We start from the raw sequence: 22193 nt of genomic DNA, 5'->3' as shown, positions 1-22193 counted from the left end.
GTCAATTCATAGCTATTTAATCACCAGCTCTAAAGTGTGTAGACTAATTCTTGTGCTTAGTCCTTTTGAAACTTTAACCATTGACCTGAATAAAAATTTAAATAGATTGTTTATCATATTTTCTTTTTTTTGAGGGGGGGATTATTTCTTTTTCTTTTCTTTTCTTTCTTTTTCTTTTCTTTTTTTTTTAAGGCAATTGGGAGTAAGTGACTTGCCCAGGGTCACACAGCTAGTAAGTGTCAAGTGTTTGGTCTGAGGCTGGATTTGAACTCAGGTCCTCCTGACCTCAGGGCTGGTGCTCTATCTACTGTGCCACCTAGCTGCTCCCGATTTTTATCTTTTTTTTTTATGGTTAGGCAATGGGGTTAAGTGACTTGCCCAGGGTCACACAGTTAGTTAGTGTCAAGTGTCTGAGGCCAGATTTGAACTCAGGTCCTCCTGACTCCAAGGCTGGAGCTCGATCCACTGTGCCACCTAGCTGCCCCCTGTTTATCATATTTTCATTATCATATTTTGGTGGATTTTTGTGCCTCTTTTACCATTTGGCCTAGACATTTATGGATTTTAAATTTCCCTTTCCTTTTATCTGAGAAAATGAAGATTTTCTGTTGGTGATGGGTTTATATATGCAAACTCCCTTCATTTTCCTCTCGCCACAAAACATGGTGATGATAATAATAATAACAATAACCAGGTAATATATGATAATGGTAAGAGCATCAGACTAAGAGATCTAGTCTCATTCTAGCTCAGTCACTAAACAGCTCCGTGGCTTTGGGAGCAAATCTTTTAATTTCTTCTGGGCTTAGTTTCTTCATGAACAAAATGAGAATTCTAACCTATTGCCTCCCTACCTCACAGAGTGGTTGTGAGACCAAATACACTTTCCTGATGTCCGTGACATGGCATCATGACCATTGCTGGTGAGGAGGAAGAAAACAAGGGGATGCAAACACGTGGTAGTTAGGCACATCAGGAAGTAGAGCATGCTGAGGATGTGTGTGCGCAAGCCACGCGGAGCCCGTGGGAAGAAGGGAAGCTGCAAGACCAAATTCGGCAGGAGGAATGGCAGCAATCTGTCTGTGGGAGCTTGTCCTTCCAATACCATAAGCCTTTCCCTGCTGGCAATGGGAGCACCGCAAGAGAAGGTTGATAGGAAGAAGCCAAAACGTTGGCAGCTGATGGAAGAAAATCACAAAGAAGGCAGAGTCTACTTTTCACAAAAGTTCCAAGAGGAGAAGAGGACCAAAGAAAACAAGAAGCAGTCTTATCTGGTCACGGGGAGGGGAAGCCGATTCTTAGGTGATGATTCATGATGACTCTTCACTTTGTGAAAAGAGGAGAACAGATGCCTAGCAAGGCACTGCAGGGTGGGTACCCCGACTACCAGTTCAGCTGGTGTCAACCTAGCGACAAAGATGTGATAATTCAACTTCATGGAAGTGAGGAAGGTCATGTGAAATTCACATAAGAGGTCATTTGGGTTTATTTCATAGGATTATGGATTATTAGAATGAAATGGGGCTTTAGACATTTTCTAGTCCATTCCCCATCCCCCTTTTTATAGCTGAAAAAGCTGAGGCCCAGAGGGGTTAAGTGAGTTTTTCCAATATCACACTGTTAGTTGGGAGATGAAGGTCTAGATCTGCTGGAAGAACTGTGGTGATTCCACTTCAGATCATGGCTCTTGCTTGGGCTGTGAAGGAATAAAATGGCAGATATAGGAAATATTATGACTTGGATAAAATGATAGTTTCAGTAGAAGTTGCAGGCAGCTTTGGAGTTTGGAGAGGAACAAAGAAATGTAAAATACGTTTGTAGTAGCAAGGGGGAAATGGGGCTAATTAACTTTAAAGTACTTTTCAGTTAGAGAATGATGGAAGAAAGAGGTGAAGACATGCTATATATTAATGAGGTTAAAGAGATCAATTGACCAATTTATGGGCAGAAAACATGTTCTTCTAGATTAAAAAAGGACATAAAAGTGCTTTCTATAAAAATAGGGCTAAGTGCAACCAATTTGGAGAAGAAAATTCTGTGTACTTCTCTGACTCAAAGGGAGTCAGAGCACACTTGAACCAGCTTCTAGAGCCCAGAAATAAAAGGACAAATGAGACTATCAAATGGTAATGCAGAAATGGGGAAGATGCATTGTAATGGGAGTGAGAGCTTCAGAAAGAAATAGAGGCAGCTTGGTGTAGGAAGACTTGAATGCAAATCCCAACTTAAATACTTATTAACTATAGGAAAAGAAGAATTGGAACAAAGCAAAGATGCTACATGGAATGTTTACACAATAACCTCTTGACTAAAGCTAAAATAAAGTTTGGGGCAGTTGAGGAAACACCTTCATAAGGGAAGGATTTAGGAAGGAGACATAGCAAGTAACCAGCATCTAAACCTACATGAAAGAATAGTGGCGGTATTTTGAAAAGTTAATTAAATGCAAAATATTACAAGAATATGGGCCAAAGATCCAGAGATCCTGTCTGACACTCTGATATTTGGCCTTATAGTGATCCTGTGGAAAAGGAAATGTCTGGCTATCGGTATTTTTAAAAAAGATCCAGCTTTTTGGTGTGGAAGTTAAGTAATGGAGACAGAAAAGACAAGAAATAACAAAAACAAACAAAGAAAAAAAAGTGCAGTCAAGATCAGAAGCAGCTTGAGAAACTCTTAGGAACACCAGCAGGTCTGGTGAGCTGCAGACACTAAGAATGGAGACAAAAATCAGTGACAGACACAGAAGGAAGAGCAACCTGGAAGTCTGGAAGACCACATGCACCTCAGGAGCCTTGGAAGGCAGACTTAGGACACCTCTACTCAGTACATTGGAATAGATGGGGAATATGCATGGGAGTGGGGAGAGGAAAAACTCAGCATACACTGCAGTAGCCTTGGAAGGCACAGTCTTAGGACAGATTTATGTCTGTACATATGATTTTGGGAGAGATGAAAGACAAAAAAAACCCCACATAGAGTAGGCCCCTAAAGCTATTGAAATGTCCAAGTTTGACCTTTATTCCCAAAATGTCCTTATCTAGAACAACACATTTCCCCAAAATGTTGGATAATCAACATTTTACCACAATTTGATTAGGAAATTAAATATTCATACCTTGATCCTCTCTCTTTAACGAAACTTTTGCTAGAGGAGGTAGTAGTTTGACCAGTAGATTCTGACTTTTCTTCTGTAGGAGATCCTACCCCAGTGCTAAAATGATATATATATATTTTGTTATTTATTAAAAAAAAAAAAGCACAGCCAGTTTCAATTCACATATACTCATTTCAATTCACACATATATAAATCTACATATATGATACACATTTCAATCAACATACACTCATTGACATCAAACAAGGTGTTAAAGAGGATATGTTCACCAAAGGTGTTTGTCAATATCATAGGAGATGTCCTGTGACAAATTTCTGATAAACACACAGAAAAAGAAGTTCAGAAAGGAGTGCAGAAACAAGAAAATTGTTCTCTTATTCAAATTAGTGAATATATTAATAAACAGACTATAAATAACAAAGATTTACAACTACATGCACAGTTATATACAATCACATTTTCCCCTTTGTTTTTGTTTATATATTTGTTGATGGTGGTTAAATAAAATTTATTTTTAAGAAGATATGTCTCATAAAATCCATACCAAAAGATGGTTTTTTACTGATGGCAAGGTTCTCTAAAACACTCTTATTGGCATATGACATCTTATTGAATGTACTACACTACAAAGCCTCCCCAGCAAAATCCATGACAAAACAGATATTGGTCAAACCATCCACTGGAAAGACAAAGTGGATGAAAAACATATTACCTATACTTTGAAATGCATTTGTATTACCAGACTGAATTAGTGTGTGTGTGTGTGTGTGTGTGTGTATATACACATATATCTGTATGTGTGTACATTGTTTATATATATATATATATACATATCTCTGTGTGTATATGCACAATCTTTCTATCTATCTGTCCATCCATCCATCCATCCATCCATCTATCTATCTATCTATCTATCTATCTATCTATCTATCTATCTATCTATCTATCCTTAGCTTGTACAAGCACTGCCAATGGATGAGCTGGGCCTGGAATGAATAAGAAAATGGACTAAGCTTACTGCTTTTAAAAAAACTGATCCATGACTTCAAGGCTATTAACACTGTTTCTGACTAGAAAGGCACATCTATTTAATATAAATAATATTCCAGTGATAACTGGCATGTAAGAAGTGATGTAAAAAAAATTATTGAGGAGACATAGAACCCAGAAAGGATGTAGACCAGCCATGCAATAAGAATGAGAGACAGCAAACAAACAAACCCACGGACAAGCAGATGGACACCCTCTAACAAATAAAACAGAAACAGAGGAAGGTGTCCAAAACATTGGGTAGAAGTTTGGAGGAGGATTTCTGAGGAAACGTGGATGACAACAGCTCCTGGTATGAAAGCATGGAAGGCTTGTGATCAGAGTTGGTGAAAGGGAATTAGAGTTGATGAATTCATCTTCACATTGATGAAATCGTGAATCCCTCAAAGTATGTGTTTAGAATGACAACTTTGAGATCAATCATCATGCAGAGTAAAAGTGGAAGACTGTCAAAATATGAGATTGTTTTTAGTAGATCTTGTACTCCAGAATGTAGAGGGAAAATACTGGAATACAAAAATACTTCTTCTTACCTGGCTTTCCCTTTTCTGTGTGAAGAAGAAGATCGTCCAGAAATAGAGTCTGAGAACTTATCTTCTGTAGTAGAAGGTGGAGAACTGAAATTTCACACATTTAAAATTATACACAAATGAGGTCATGTATTTGACAATGGCTCTGGTCCCACGAAACAAGCAACAATTTCTTCAAAGAGGAAAGAAAGCCCTTTTGCTTATGCTGAATTTTAACAGTAATGTGTTAAGACAATTTTATGAAGTATTGCAAGAGCTACGATGAAACATGACAACAAATGTGAAAGACGCTAACACCTAGCCATGTTGGAATATTTTTTAGAAAAACAATTTTAGAAAAAAAAAGTTTCCATTAAAATTATAGATGAAGTTCTTATAATTTTTCATAAGGCTTTTAATTTAAAAAAAATTAAAAGGACTTAGGCTTTAGTTGCATTCTAGCATATGATTTTGGAGCTCTGCAGATATTATTATTATTGATGACTGAACAATCAAAGGTTATTCAGTTTAAAGCTAATAAAAAACAAATAAGATTATTCTCCTAGAGGTGTCCTGGAGCAGGGTGTTTCCTACAAATGTAGTTCTTGATAATAACATACTAAAAAAACCAAAACCTCAAAATCCATTGCCTAATGTACTGCTTAGCTGTCTCTCTGTTTTTAGAACTATTAATTGAATGAATGATTAAATTCTCATTTTATTAAGAAATGAAGATACATTAAACTCTTAGGCCTCTTTGTAATCCTCAAGTTAGCATAATAATGATGATGAATAATAAGTTAATAATAATTAATAGCTCACATTTTAAAGAGCTCTTTGGTATTACAATCAATACGACAATGATATCAGCCATGATTGCTAACAATTCTGAAGTAAGTTTTAAAAATCATTAGACCTACAGAAATTTGTCCCAAAGAATTTGAATTGACCTAATGTCTCCTTTTAAGCATTTATCTCTTGGTTTACTGCTTCTGCCACCATAGGATAAGAGAATACCAGCACCTATAAAAACACATTTAGAATTCATTGATAAAGAGATTCCCATTAAAACTAATCAACACAAGTTTGGAAAGGAAGGAAAATGTGCATTGCATTCCTTACATTCCCATTGCCTTATTTCCTCTAGGTCATGAATTTGGTCCATATTCATTTTCTTGGATGTGCTAACAAATGAACCTGGCAAACCTCTCTATCAGGAGTCACAGTCACAAGTTAGGTACAGCAAAAACTAGTCCTTTCCAGAAGGAAACCCTAGCTCTGGAAAAAAATAAAAATAGCACAAAAAGTTCCTTTCCCCCCAACCAACAGCCTATTTGAGAAAGCACATTTGTATGTTCACAATGGATGAAAAACAAAACCAGAACAAACTATTCTTAGACCTAACAGTGACTCACATAAAAGAAGGTTTACTATTAATTAAGATTATTGCACGCCGATCACTTGGCCCTTGTAAGGCGAATTCCTTCAAAGTCAGAAGTTTTGTTCCTGGGTTTATCTGCAAAATAGGTCAAAGATGAGACATATAGATCTCATTTTAAAAAACATAAATACCTAGAGAAAAAAGATGTTTTTAAGTGGAAATCTTTAGTTCAATGGCAAAATTCCTCAGAAGATTATAAAGGGCTAAAATGAAGAGCTCTAGTCATTTTTTTTAACAATAAGTTTAATTAAGCATTTTATCAAACAACCAAAGAAGATGGCAGAGTTTGTTTTAAAGAAAGTAGATAAGCCCCCAAGTTGGGCGATGTAGGCTTCAGTCTTCATAGAGGAATTGTCCTGAATCAAATGGCTTCCTGATAGAAGACCTTATAATAAGATCCTTGCCTTAGCAAAGATTAAGTATAATGGTATATATCTCATTTTTTATTTACTTAAATGGGCAACTGGGGTTAAGTGACTTGCCCAGGTTCGCACAGCTAGTAAGCATCAAGTGTTTGGTCTGAGGCCGGATTTAAACTCAGGTCCTCCTGACTTCAGGGCTGGTGCTCTATCCACTGTGCCACCTAGCTGCCCCTATTTACTTAAATATTTTAAAAGAAACCCATTACCCAGAAGTATCTGATTGACATAAAATATCAAACATGTAAACTTCAGGAACAAGTTTATATATTTTAACATAATGACTTAATTTTTATCTGCCTCCAGTTTTCAAATGGATCTGAGATACCGTTACTAATAGGGGTCTTCCCTACTATCATCAACTTATCCTTTCTGCCACCCAACGTCTTTCTTACATTGCCCGTAAATTGGGGGAGGAAGAGAAGGAGGAGGTGTCCAATGTCTCAGGAACCTTCGTTATTTTCTCCTCATATTGTGAAGATTCTAGTGGAGCACATGGGCTGTCCAGCCATTATCCCTCACTCTCATAATATAACTAGCCCATCATGTATTTTTTTGTTTTTTTACCATGTATTTTGTAATGCATGTCCCAAAGTCCATTAGTATGGGTTTCTGCCCTTCTTGGTAGAGATGAAGGTTCTGCCCTGAATGAGGAGCTGGCAAGAGTTGGTGAGAGGGATGAGTCCCTTTCAAGTTTCTTTGGAGAACTCATCAAACCTCGAGTCTTTTTCTTGACTCAAGTGTTGAGTTGCTTCCAACACTCCTGGCTTCAAGCTTGGAAAGAGAAAATGGGAGAGGCCAACCCCACTGCAGGGTGCTGAAAGAAGAGACCCTGGGAAGGCTTGAGAGGTGCAGGCAGACTCCATCACACCCTTGTCTTCAGCTAGCTGTTCTAGAGACTTCAGGGAGTTTTCCCCTTGGGTGATACCAGGGACCTTCTTCCTTCACTGAGGTGAATTGCCTTAGTCCCAAGGGGAGAGGCATTGCCTGTATTTCATTGGCTATACTCTCCTATATGTGTTGCTGCTGTTTAGCTGTTCAGCTGTGTCTGGCTCTTCATGACCACATGGACCTTTGTCCTGCCAATTCTGCCCATGGGGTTTTCTTGGCAAAGATACTGGAGTAGTTTGCCACTCCAATTAGTAAATACTAGTTGACTGACTGCAGGTCAGCAACCACTCTGCAACTTAGAGTCTGGCTGGGGCAGCCAGGTGGCGCAGTGGATAAGAGTACTGGCCCTAAAGTCAGGAGGACCTGAGTTCAAATCCAACCTCAGACCAAAGACTTGACACCTACTAGCTGTATGACTCTGAGCAAGTCACTTAACCCCAATTGCCTTAAATTTTTTTTTAAATTAAAAAGTTGAAAGCCCTGAGAGGTAAAATGACTTGTCCAGGGTGGCACAGCTTGTATGTGCTAGAGGTCACCCAGCTAGCATTAAGCACCTGCTGTGTGCTGCACACTGTGCTTAGTGTTGGGAATACAAAGAAAGGCATATATAGTTGTGTGACATTGGGTAAGTCACTTAGCCTCTGTCTGCCTCAGTTTGCTCATCTATAATGCCCATCCTGTTTGGTAAGATTTTTACTTTGTTTGTTTCCAAATCAGTGATATATCTCCCTTCTTGGCAAGAAAGTTGGCTGACTGTGATGCTTTTTAATTTCTTGTTTTGTCTATTTACAGCAACTGATTGATTCAATTTTTCTGTGTAAGTATGTGTCTGTGCTTTTTTTTTTTTTGGGTGAGGCAATCAGGGTTACAGCTAGTAAGTGTCATGTGTCTGAAACTGGATTTGAACTCATATCCTCCTGACTCCAAGGCCAGAGCTCTATCCACTGCTCCACCTAGCTGTTCCTGTGTCTGTGCTTCTGTTCATATCCCTTGTTTTTACATCATTCATTTGTTTAAAAAGGCCAGCATGATAGCACCTACCTCCCAAAGTTGTTGTTAGGATCAAGTGAGATAATATTTGTAAAGTACTTAGCACGGGCCTGACACGTAGTAAGTTCTATATAAATGTTAGCTATTAATATTAATGGTGGAGGCAAAAGACAGAGCTAGGGCATACTGAGGTCACCTTGATTCCTAGGCAGCTTTCTATTCCATATGCTATGCTATCTCTCTCTGAGTTGGAACTCAAAACTGTTTCTTTGTAGATTAGAGTGTTCTTTAATTCCCATTCATACAATGCTGGTGAAATACTAGTATTAAAAAATAGAAGCTTTCTTTTAGTGGAAAAGTTTGGTGTCACAGAAGCTCTGCCATTTCCCAATGAGTTCCTCTCCACTTTGGAATCTCTGCCATGATAATTGAACACCTTTCGGAGAGCATCTATCCCCATAGTATGCCTAATCTGACATTAATGATCAGAGGGTTGTTGAACAAGGTTCTCGCTATTGTTTTTTTTCTTTCAAGGAACCTTTTCATAATTTGGATACATCTGGAGACACCTTGTTGGAAGAGAACCTTTAAAGTGTTTTGTTCTGCCACATAAAACTTTTTTGTGATCAACAAATAACCGCCACAGTGGGAGCTCATATTCTCTGCATCTTTCAGTCAGCTGTGTGATAGTAAAGATATAGTCACCTGGGGAATATCATTGTGCCTGTTTCCTACAACGTACCCAATGTATGTGTAGAGTATTCTCATTATTCAGTGCTATTTTATAGTAAAGTTGTATCAGTGAGTAGCTGTGGATGGTTTTCTACTTGCCTTTTTTTCATTAATAAGGTCTAACTGGGTTGTTTTCACTGCCTTTAGCATCTTCCCCTCTTTCGGATGACTTGTGAACCAATCCCTCAATGCCTTCACAGCTGGTGTCACCTTCAGCACTGATCCTCCCCACCTCCCTTTGTCTAATTCAGCAGTTTTTCTTGTCTTTGTTTTTTGTGGAACCATTGCTACCTACTCTTATAAACACTTCTGGAGTCTGAAGATGATGCCTTCTCTTTTCTCAATAATGAAAAGTGATTGTTACAAAAAAAAATCCCCCAAACTCTACAGATCTTTTCTACTTTCTATTTGTTGTCTTTTTACTTTTATTCTTAAATGTTCCAGGATGACTTGCCAAGCTTTACTTAAGCTGGTTTTTGCCTATTACTGTTTCTGTTTTATGAGGTAATCCCTGTTAATGCTCTGCCCATCCTTTGCAGTAAGATTTTTACAAACTAGTTTTTGTTTGTTTGTTTGTTTGTTTGTTTCTAAATCTGTGATATATCTCCCTACTTGGCAAGAAAGTCAAGCGTTGGCTGACTGTGATGCTTTTTAGTTTCTTTTGTTTTGTGTATTCACAGGAACTGATTGATTCAATTTTTCTGTTTAAGTATGTGTTTGTGTTTCTGTTCATACCCCATATTTTTACATCATTCACTTGTTTTTAAAAGGCCAGCTAGAGGTGTTTTAGTTAAATGCCATATCTTTTCCAATGTCTTTATTCTTTCATCTAGTTTTCTACTAATATTGATCTTTGTTCTAACAAGTTGGCATTTTGACTACACATAGACAGCTGATTTAAGCATGACTCATATCAGGAATACATAATTCCCTGTTCATTATAATATATTTAATTTAATTTTTAGTTGTTTATTCAGTGCTTGACATATCCAGCATCTTATTCACTTCTCAAATAAAGTATTCTTTATGTATAGCTTTGCAGCTTTTGTATAGTCTACAAGTTATGGGTCTCTCTCATTCTTTATCGCTGTTGAATATTTTCTAATGTATTTTTCACTGTCCTAATCAAATGCCATCTTTGAAGTCACAAGCATCAAATTATATGTTGATTTAATTTGGAGGGTCTCATAGAGTTCTTCATAGAGCTTTTTAACCTCTTCATGTACAACAGATATTGGTACATAAGCTACAATAATTTTCATGATGTTCTTTCTGAAAATATTTTTCATGGGTATTGCAATATGAGGTGACCAAATATCCCATAAAATGATGTTTCTTACTGCCTCTCAGTCCAAAATAAAAACTTACTCCACGAACTCAGTAATTTGCCAATCTCAGGAGAACCTGTGAGCCATCTTTTCATTTAGCTGCAACTCTTTTTTAGGTCTTCTGGTTTAATTTATGTTGAGAATGTCAAGACTGGTATGATCCAGTTCCTCTAGTGAACCCTCACTGATCATTGGACAATGATCCTATAGTTAGAGCACCATCAGCTAAGTTAAAGTTCTTAACTTAGTCTTAAATTGGTGTCAGTAGCCTCTGTTCCCTTTTCCACCACTCACACCTTCACTGCCAAATGGAAACAGGCTGCCCAGGACTGAAGGCCATTTTGCATTTTTCTTTGTTTTAAGGGTTGTGTTGGTTAAAAAATTCATCACCACTTGGCCAGCCTCCTGGTGATGACCCTTTCCATATTTAGGTAGGCTGGTTCTTGAGAAGCAGATACATTTTGTTGCTGGATTGTTTCTTCAATACCTTCACAAGAGCTTAGGCTCCAACAATATAGCCTTCAAGAACCTATGGTCACTGCCACACGATGCCATATCAGAGTAGGGCTTTGTTACCTATTCCTCTCAAAATCAACAATGCATTTCATATTGTTTATATATTCTATGGAATATTTATTGAATTATAAATTTTTTCTATTGTAATTAACTTTCCCTCCAAAAAAATCTAGCACTATGTTGCCATCTTAATTAGATTTTAAATTAGAAAGTGATCTAATTGAAATTCTTTTTCTAAAGCTGGCACTAAATCCTAAAATTAATCTTATCCCTAATTTTATCCTTGATATGAAGTTTAATCAAATAATGTTAGCCTACTCAAAAATATGATAGTAAGTGATAAAATTTACATTAAAATTCTAAAAGATGGGCTATCATGACCTGACACTTAAAGACGAGAAGCTGATTTCTGTATCTCAGTTTTGTGAAATATAAAGTAGGTGAAAATTACATAATTGCACTATAATAGCATAATACCAACTTACAATGTAGCAACATCATTATTTAAGAAAAAAGTAATAAAATTAATATATGTAAAAAGTAATACTGACACTTACCCGACCAGCATCATAAAATCCATCAGGAATCATATCATCAGATGATAAATAACCAGTCTGGCAGTACTTTAGGGAAAGATTGTTAGTAAGCAATCTTTTATAAGCTGCCTCACTAAAATTATTTTTTCGCCTTATTGATAGATTAATTTCTTCAAGGATCTCCAAAGCCCTGTCAATAAAACAAAAAAGCTTTATTTGCTCAACATAAAAACTTCACCATTAAAGTCAATTATACCCTTATTTAATATCCTAAATGACAAAGTTTTGGGGGAGAGGAGGAATAACCTCTTTCTTCTTCTTGAACTAGTAAGTAATAAATTTTGACAACTTCCCCACCCCCTAGACTAGTTACTTAATTGATCTAGGTAGCTCTAGGTGAAAAATTTTCTCTAGGAATGCAGATCCATACTATCTCTGCAATTTCTTGTCTTGAGAATTGCCTGGGACTACAGAGAACTCAAATAACTTGCCTAGTATTACATAGCCAGGATGGGTGAGCTGCCATGCTTGAACCCAGATCGTCTTGACTACAAGGCCAGATTTCTGTCCATTATACCATGCTCCTCAACCTGACAGTTACTGAGGCAAAATCAATTTTCTCTCCAAGAACGTATGCCACTAAAATAGGACACACTGAGTGAGACGAGTTATTTTTGTTCATTTGAAACAAAATTAAGATTCTGTTTCATAAGCACATAAGTTCTAGTAGTTTCTCTTGGCTACTTATCTAACCAAAAATGTGAATACAAAAGCATGTTAAAGTAAGTCTATGTATGGGGCTTTAAAGTCTTATTTCCTGATATGTAAAGGAAAAGGAACTGACATTAACCTTAGAGTAAGTGCTGTTCTGTGGTAAATTGCCCCAAACTGAACTTTTTATCTTTCCCTTTAAACCTGTCTTTTTATGAATTTAAATGCATGACCTAGTCATTGCTGTTGAGGCATTCAGTCACGTCCAACTCTTTCTGACCCCATGAACCATAGAACACCATGCCCTTCTGTCCTCCACTGTCTCCCAAAGTCCATCCAAACTCGTGTTTGTTGCTCCCATGACATTAATCTATCCATCTTATCCTCTGCCTTCAATCTTTCCCAACATCAGAGTCTTTTCCAGTGAGTCCTGTCTTTTCCTTATGTGGCTGAAGTATTTAAGCTTCAGCTTCAGTATTTGACCTTCAAGTGAATAGTTCAGTTAATTCATTTAAGTATTGATTGATTTGATCTTCTTGCTGTCCAAGGGACTCTTGAAAGTCTTCTCCAATACCGCAGTTTGAAAGTATCAATTCTGTGGCACTCAGCTTTCCTTAGAGTACAAATCTCACAGCCACACATTGCCATTGGAAAAACCATGCTTTGACTATATGGACCTTTGTTGGCAAGGTGCTGTCTCTGCTTTTTAGTATGCTGTCCAGATTTGCCATAGCTTTCCCTCGAAGGAGCGAGTGTTTTTTAATTTCATGGCTGTAGTCACCATCTGCAGTGATCTTTGAGTCTGAGAATATGAAATCTGACACTGCTTCCATTTCTTCTCCCTCTATTTGCCAGGAAGTGATGGGACCAGTTGCTATGATCTTAGGTGTTTTTTTAAAATGTTAAGTTTCAAGCCAGCTTTTACGCTCTCCTCTTTCACCCTCATTAAGAGGCTTCTTAATTCTTCTTCACTTTCTACCATCAGAGTCATATTGTCTGCGTATCCTAGCTTGTGGATATTTCTCCCAGTAACTTTAATTCAAGCTTTTTATTCAGCCTGGCATTTTGCATGATGTATTCTACATATAAGTTAAATAAATAAGGTGACAATATACAGCCTTGCATACTCCTCTCACAATCTTAAAACAATCAGTTGTTCCAGACTTGGTTATTACTATTGCTTTTTTTTTTTTGGTGAGGCAATTGGAGTTAAGTGACTTGCCCAGGGTCACACAGCTAGTGAGTATCATGTGTCTGAGGCTGGATTTGAACTCAGGTCCTCCTGACTCCAGGGCCAGTGCTTTATCCACTGTGCCACCTAGCTGCCCCATTGCTATTACTTCTTGACCTGCATACAGGAGACAAGTAAGATGATCTGGTAATACCATCTCTTTGAGGACTTGCTACATTTTGTTATGATCCACATAATCAAAGGCTTTAATGTAGACAATGAAGCATAAGTATATGTGTTTTCTGGAACTCCCTTGCTTTCTCTGTAACCTAGCCAATGTTGGCAATTTGGTCTCTAAGTTCCTCTGCCTTCTTGGAAGCCAGCCAGTACTTCTGGTAGTTCTCAGCTTATATACTGCTGAAGCCTAGCTTGCAAAATTTTAAGAATAATCTTGCTGGCATGTAAAATTATCACAGTTGTTCAGTAATTTTAATATTCTTCAGCATTGCCCTTCTTTAGGATTGGGATGCAAACTGATCTTTTCCAATCCAGTTGTCACTATGAGTTTTCCAAATTTGCTAGCTTGTTAAGTGTAAAGCACTTTAACAGCAACATCTTTAAGGATTTTAAATAGCTCAGCTGGAATTCCATCACCTCCTCTAGCTTTATTGTTAGCAATGCTTCTTAAGGCCCACTTGACTTCATTCTCTAGGATATCTGGCTCCAGATCAGTAATCACACTATTATAGTTATTGGTGATGTTTCTTATATAGTTCTTCTGCTATCGTTTTTGTCTTTTATCATGCCCATTTTTGAATGAAACATTCCCACGATGTCTCTAATTTTCTTGAAGAGATCTCCTGTCTTTCCCATTCTATTGTTTTCTTCTATTTCTTTGCATTGCTCATTTAAGAAAATCTCCTTATCTCTCCTTGCTATTCTCTGGAATTGTGCATTCAGGTGGGTATGTCTTTCCCCTTCTTTCCCTTTCCCTTTCCTTCTTTCCTCAGCTGTTTGTAAAAGCCTCATCAGACAGCCATTTTGCTTTCTTAGAAATGTTTTTTGTTGCTGCCTCCTGTACAATATTGCAAGCTTCTGTCTATATTTAGGCATTCTATCTACCAGATCTAATCCCTTAAATCTATTTATCATTTTCATTTCATATTCATAAAGGATGTTATTTAAGTCATATCTATATGGTCTGATGGTTTTCTTTACTTTCTTCAATTTAAGTCTGAATTTTTCAATAAAAAGCTCATGATTTGATCCACAGTCAGCTCCAGGTCTTGTTTTAACTGACTGTATAGAGCTTCTCCACCTTTGGCTGTAAACTATATAATCAATCTGGTTTCAGTATTGACTATCTAGTGGTGTCCCTGTGTAGAGGTGCCTTTGGAGTTGTTGAAAAAGAGTGCTATGACCAGTAAGTTATCTTGACAAAACTCTATTAGTCTCTGACCTGCTTCATTTTGTACTCCAAGGCCAAACTTGCCTGTTATTCCAACTATCTTTTGATTTCTACATTAACATTTGAATCCTCTATGATGAATGTGACATCTTTTTGTGTTATTTTCCAGAAGATGTTGTAGGTCTTCATAGAACCGATCAATGTTAGCCTCTTTGTTATCAGTGGTTACAGCATTGACTTGTATTACTGTGAACAGCTTTCCTTGGATTTGAACAGTTATCATTTGGTCATTTTTTGAGATTATATACTAGTACTGCTTTTCTCATCCTTTTATTGACTGAGGGCTACTCCATTTCTTCTAAAGGATTCTTGCCCATAGTAGTATATGTAATGATTAACTGAATCAAATTTACTCATTCTTATCCATTTAAGCTCACTGACACCCAAGAAGTTAATGTTTAATCTTTCCATCTCCTGTTTAACCATATCCAGCTTTCCTTAGTTCATAGGGGTGTGTGTGTGTGTGTGTGTGTGTGTGAGTGTGTGAAGCAATTAGGGGAAAGTGACTTGCCCAGGGTCACATAGATAGTAAGTATCAAGTATTTGAGGCTACATTTGAACTCAGTTCCTCCTGACTCCAGGACCTGTGTTCTATCCACTGTGCCACCTAGCTGCCCTAGTTCATAGATCTTTTATTCCAATTTCCTGTGTGATATTGATCTTTAGATCATCAGACTTTCTTTTCATGCCCAGACACATCTGTTGCTTAGCTTCCTTTTGGCTTTGGTCCAGCCACTTCATTAGTACTGGAGCTACTTATAGTTGTCCTCTGCTCTTTCTTCCCCAGCATGGTGTTGGACCTTCTGACCTGAGGGGGCTCACCTTTGATGTCATATTTTTATCATTGCCATTTCCTTCTCCAGCGGATCACCTTTCCCCCCCCCACCCCAGAACTCTCTGCTATGATCTATCCATCTTTGGTAACACTCTATGGCATAGCTCATACTTCCTTTGAGCTACTCAACCCCCATCCCCCCACCACGACTAGGCAGTGATCCATGAGGGGATGCACCTAGTCACCTATGTTTAAAACCTTGGAGTTACCTTAGTTTCTTTTCTCTCCCTCACCTCTCATATCTAATTGATACTCATGTCCTATTGATTATACTTCCACAGTATCTCTTGCCTCAATACCACATTTTCTTTTCTTGCTGTTATTTCCCTAATCTAGGTCCTCCTAGTCTATTGTAATAGATTCCAAATGGGTCTTCCTTTCCCTACTATTTTTACCCATTCTTTTCGCTAGAATAGTCTTCCTCATATGAGAATGTGGTTATGTCACACTCACATTTGCTAGAAAATTTAAAAAAATAAAAATTTTTTAGTGGTTCTCTACTGTCTAACAAATAAAATGCAAATTCCTCTATTCCTTGTCTTAAGCTGCTAGCACTTTGCCTCTCCCAACTTCAGTCATATTACTGTATGCTTTGGCCAAACTGGGCTATTTATTGTCCTCTTCTCCACAATCTGCCTTACATTCTCCTTCCTCAATATTTGTTCATGTTCTTTCTTTTTCCTGGAATGTCTTCCCCTCCATCTAAAGGTTACCGTCAAATACCATCTTTTGCAGAGAACCTGGGCTTATCTCTCCCAGTCTCCACTGGTAGCAACCATGTGGAAATAAATATGACATAGTGACATGCACCTCTCTAATGCACTCATGATGTATTATTTTATTACCATCATCAGTCTGTCATACATTAAGCTATTAGGCTATAAGTTCCATGAGGACAAGAAGAGTGCCTAATTAAATTTTGTATATCTCCTAGTATCTAGCATAGTATCCTACACATAGCAGGTGCTAAATAAATCAATCAAGCAATCAATTAGCATTTATTAAACACCTATACTATGTGCCAAGCATTTTGCAATTCAAATGATTAAAAAGAGAATCTGTGGAGAAGCAGAGATGAAAAACATAGCGCACATTTGAGATAAACCTTAAAACTATTAGAAGACTGTTAGGAAATTGGACTGGTGTTTGGTGTTTGGCAAAGGTAGCAGAAGTTTTGTTTGTTTTTATTTTAAGGGGGTGTGTGTGTGTGTGTGTGTGTGTGTGTGTGTGTGTGTGTGTGAATACATTAAAGGCATGAAGGAAGGAGCTGATAGAAAGTAAGTGGTTCAAGATGCTACAGAGAAGACAGCCAGGGAGGTAGTAACTGTGAGGTAACAAGTTCTTCAGCTGATGTGGAAGAATCCCCGGCAAAGTTGAGGGAATCTATTTTTGAGAAACTGAGGAAAATATTTCCCTGTGAGCAAATTCATAGGCACTATTACTTCATCAGCATAATGATGATGCATAGACATGCATAGTTCCTGAGCGCTCTGCTGTTTAAAGGGGTACAATGAAGTATGTGGAAAGTTGGTCCACTTCCTTGGGATGGACAGTTTGTTTCTTCATGTTCAATCCATGCTTCTATCTTTACAGTATTTGCTTCTATAAGTTTAAAGAACAAGATGTTTGTTTCAAATTTATATATCCTACCACTTATTTAAGTAAATCTTTATTTGTGCAAATTGTCAAATGTGAACTAAACAATGCTATGCTTAAAAAAGCCTGTGACTGTAAACCATCATGCCTATTTAATCTGCTTTTTACTCATTTGGACATATTTCATGTTGTTCTTTGTCTACAACTTATGTCACTATGTAAACAGTGAAAATTTGATTTTTTTTTTTTTGGCTAGGCAATGGGGCTGAGTGACTTGCTCAGGGTCACACAGCTAGTAAGTGTCAAGTGTCTGAGGCCAGATTTGAACTCAGGTCCTCCCAACTCCAGGGCTGGTGCTCTCTATCCACTGTGCCACCTAACTACCACCAACAGTGAAAATTTGAACCGCTTTAAAAATAAATACAATTTTTGAAGTTAGTATACATCTATAATTTAAGAACTACATTATTGACATTTAGATAAGTTGTTAAACATCGTTATTAAAATGACAAAAAAGAAACAGCTTCTTACCCTAGTTTGCATAATTCAGCAGATGTTGGCTCATCACTTGCACAAACCATCACAGCCCAGCTAGCTTGTTTTCTGACTTCATCATTATTTGAGCGTAGCAATTCCACAAGTGGTTCAAGTCCACCTGCATTTTTAAACTAAACATAGGGGAAAAAAGTAATTCACTGAGTATTTATTAACCTTTAAAGATAATTCTCTTTTCTTCAAGATGCACCCAATAACTGAGAATAGTTAGATTGTTAAAAGTTTTCACCAACAAAAATGCAGCTATTACAATTATTTCGACACTTCAATGAGCCATGCTTCCATCAATTTGAGTATTACCTGCAGAGAAGCATATGAAATCCCTCTTTGCTTTAGTAGATATTATCTTTCCCCAAAAAACCTACCTTTTCTTCTAACTTCCCTAGCTCTGTTCAGGGCATTACCATTCTTCTAATCAAAGATCCATATATCGTATCAATAGAAGCAGACAAAGCCTTGAACAAAATATAGCACTTGCTTATGTTAAAAGTAATGAAACTCATAAAAATAAAATTACTGTTCCTTACTCTAATCAAACATATTTATTTAAAATTAAAAGCCGGCATCATTTTAATGGATAAATATCAGAAACTACCTCAATAAGATCAGAGGTAAAGATAGGAATCCCACAGTCTCCCACCATTATTTGACATAATATTATAAAAACTAGTTATAGAACTAAGACAAGAAAAAGAAATCAAATGATTAAGTGTAAGCAAACAGAAAGATATTTGCAAACATATTTTACTTTAAAAACCTTGAAGAATCAACAAGAATAATGCTTTTAGCAAAACAGAATACAAAACAAGTTTGTAAAAAATCATCATTACTTTATTGTGAGGATCAAGTAAGATAATAGTTGTAAAGCACTTAGTGTCTGGCACACAGGAAGCACTATATAAATGTTAGCTATTATTATTATATAAATATAACTACAAATTTTTTTCATATATGTTAAGACCTCAGTAAAGGGAGATATAGCCAATATTCAAGCCTAGACCAAATATAACATTATAAATATCATAATGCTCGATCTTTTTAGATTTTGTGTCATATCAATCAAATCACAAAGGAATAATGAATAAAGTTCACAATAATAATAATAAAATTCATATGGGAGGGAGGCCAAGATTATAAATGGAAATAGTAGGTAAAGGAGAAGAGTTGGCATTACCTGTTCTCATTGTCATATTGTAAGCAACAATTATCAAAAGTACCTGGTTCTGGTTAAAAATATATATCAAACCAGATCATTAGAATAGCCTTACCCTAGAAATATATACGTGCAGCAATCTAATGTTTGATAATTTCCATAATAAAATCTGTTAGGAGAGAGACTCTTCATTTACAACTGTTAGGAAAACAATCTGATGACATGTTAGCTGACATTTTTGTAGGACTTTAAGGTTTGCAGATCACTTCATATATGTTATCTCATTTGATCTTCATCACAACTTTTGTCAGGAGGATGCTATTATTATCTCATTCTACAGATGAGAAAACTGAGGCTGAGAGAAGTGAAGTGACTTACTTAGGGCCACACGGCTGGTGAGGGACTGAGGCAGAATTTGAATTCAAGTTGTCTAGACTTCAGGCTCAGTGCTTTGCACGGTGCTACCTAGCTGCCACAAAAAATTTCTAATAGATAAGTGATCTACATATAAAAAGTTATGCCACACACACACACACACACACACACACACACACACAAATAGAGAATAGATCCTTCATAACCGTAGGTAGGGTAAAAATTTTGATTATATAAAATTAAAAAGCTTTTTCATAAGCAAAGGACGATGCAACTACAATAGGAAGAGAAATACGGATTGAAAAAGAAAATGTTTTTCATTAAACACCTTTGATAAAAAGCCTGACAATCAGAATTGATGTGGAAGTGCTAATGAATCTGTAAGTATTCTCATAGATAAGAAAATAATGTGCAAAAAGTTTACAAAAGAACAAATGCAAACTATCAAACACCATATGACTAGCTTTGGAGAGAGTGGCTTGGCTTCAAAAGCTCTCTGGCCTCAGTTTCCTCATGATTAAAATGAGGGAGCAAAGATTCATCTTTCTGAATTCAAATCTGGCTTTAGATACTGACTAGCTATGTGACCCTAGGCAAGTCACTTAACCCTGTTTGCCTCAGTTTCCTCATCTGTAAAATGAGCTGGAGAGAATATGGAAGGTGGAGCCAAGATAGCGAGTGAAAGCAGTGACTTGCTTGAGCTCTCCCCCAAACCTCTCCAAATACCTGTAAAAAAATGGCTCTAAACAAATTCTAAAGCAGCAGAACCCACAAAAAGACAGAGTGAAACAAATTTCCTGCCCAAGACAGCCTGGGTGGTTGATCAGAAAGGTATATTTCACCAGGCTGGTAGAGGAGCACAGTTTGGTGTGGGCATGTGGGCCACAGCAAACTTGGAGCAGGCCTCAGAGGACTGAATCGTAGGCAGCTGCGGCGGTTTCCAGACCTCTCAACCCACAAATGCCAAAGACAACTTAGAAGGTCAGTGGGAAAAGTATGTTTCTGCGGTGAGAGAGAAGCTAGGTCCCAGCCCCAGTCTCCGAGCGTGGCCCCGGGGTGGTGGCTACCTCCTGAGCTTCTGGCCCACAGACTGACGGGGATTGCAGGGATCTCTCTACTGGTGCTGAGGCAGGATTCTCTTGCTTTGCCTGTGCTTGGATCTGGGTCACAGTTCTGGGTGGCAGTCCTGGGGCAAGGAGGAGTGCTGGTGTGGTGGAGTTCATAGTGGTGATGAAGAGAAAATCCTCCTCACAGTGCCAAGACAGAAAAGAGTGCTTGTGGTCACTCATAGACCAGGGCAGAGGCCAGGAAAGGAGTAAACACCTCACCCCTTGTCATACCAAATTTACAGGTCTGTGGAAGTATCTCTGAAAACAGCTGTACAAACCCCCAAAGCTTGGGACAGTACAGTCTCCACATTGGAAGCAGAACTCTACCTTAACAAAGAGTTTATAACTCACGTAATTGGCTGGGATCATGAACAAACCTCGCAAAAAGGTGTCAGACCATAGAATCTTTTTTTGATAACAAAAAAGATCAAAATGTACAATCAGAAGAAGACAATGAAGTCAAAGCTCCTACATCCAAAGCCTCCAAGAAAGATATGAATTGGTCCCAAGCCATCGAAGAGCTTGAAAAGGATTTTGAGAAGCAAGTAAGAGAAGTAGAGGAAAAACTAGGAAGAGAAATGAGTGATACAAGAAAATCATGAAAAACAAGTCAACAGTTTGCTAAAGGAGACCCAAAAAAATACTGAAGAAAATAACACCTAAAAAATAGCCTAACCCAAATGGCAAAAGAGGTCCAAAAAGCCAATGAGGAGAAGAATGCCCTAAAAAGCAAAATTGGCCAAATGGAAAAGGAAGTCCAAAAGCTTACTGAAGAAAATACTTCCTTAAAAATTAGAATGGAGCAATTGGAAGCTAGTGACTTTATGAGAAATCAAGACACTGTAAAACAAATCCAAAAGAATGAAAAATTAGAAAACAATGTGAAATACCTCATTGGAAAAACAGCTGACCTGGAAAATAGGTCCAGGAGAGATAATTTTAAAATTATTGGACTATCTGAAAGCCATGACCAAAAAAAAGGACCTAGACATCATCTTTCAAGAAATTATCAAGGAAAACTGCCCTGATATTTTAGAACCAGAGGGCAAAATAGAAATTGAAAGAATCCATCAATCTCCTCCTGAAAGAGATCCCCAAAGGAAAACTCCTAGGAATATTGTTGCCAAATTCTAGATTTCCCAGGTCTAGGAGAAAATATTGCAAGCAGCCAGAAAGAAACAATTCAAATATTATAGAAACACAATCAGGATAACACAAGATTTAGCAGCTTCTACATTAAGGGACTGCAGGGCATGGAATATAATATTCTGGAGGGCAAAGGAGATAGGATTACAACCAAGAATCACCTACCCAGCAAAACTGAGTATAATCCTTCAGGGGAAAAAATGGTCATTCAGTGAAATAGAGGACTTTCAAGTATTCTTGATGAAAAGACCAGAGCTGAATAGAAAATTTGACTTTCAAATACAAGACTCAAGTGGAATATGAAGAGGTAAACAGGAAAGAGAAATCATAAGAGACTTATTAAGGTTGAACTGTTTACATTCCTGCATGGAAAGATGATATTTACAACTCATGAGACCTTTGTCAGTATTAGGGTAGTTGGAGGGAAAAATTATATGTATGTATATAGATAGATAGATATTGATAGAGGGCACAGGGTGAGTTGAAGATGAAGGGGTGATATCTGGAGAATAAAATTAAGTGGTGAGAGAGGATTATATGGAGA

The 22193-nt window shown here is 37.4% G+C and overlaps 1 protein-coding gene across 7 annotated transcripts in view; it reads right to left on the bottom strand.

The window, feature by feature from the left end:
• Window positions 1–22193, bottom strand: part of ARMC3 (armadillo repeat containing 3) — a 159335-nt gene that overhangs the window by 20296 nt on the left and 116846 nt on the right. For all 7 annotated transcript variants that reach the window (XR_013485710.1, XM_020978261.2, XM_020978264.2 and 4 more), the window contains 5 exons: window positions 17843–17979; window positions 11552–11720; window positions 6093–6193; window positions 4702–4785; window positions 3119–3214 (listed from right to left, as the gene is read on the bottom strand). Coding sequence is in view for 6 of the 7 variants with exons in the window: in XM_020978261.2 (XP_020833920.2) it covers window positions 3119–3214; window positions 4702–4785; window positions 6093–6193; window positions 11552–11720; window positions 17843–17979 (587 nt within the window). In the remaining variant the exon portion in view is untranslated. The remainder of the gene's footprint in view (window positions 1–3118; window positions 3215–4701; window positions 4786–6092; window positions 6194–11551; window positions 11721–17842; window positions 17980–22193) is intronic.

This window comes from Phascolarctos cinereus, unplaced genomic scaffold, assembly GCF_003287225.1.
Source record: "Phascolarctos cinereus isolate Bilbo 61053 unplaced genomic scaffold, phaCin_HiC Scaffold_1;HRSCAF=81, whole genome shotgun sequence".
NCBI classification, from domain to species: Eukaryota; Metazoa; Chordata; class Mammalia; order Diprotodontia; family Phascolarctidae; genus Phascolarctos; species Phascolarctos cinereus.
This window is presented reverse-complemented; position numbering and strand designations above follow the sequence as displayed.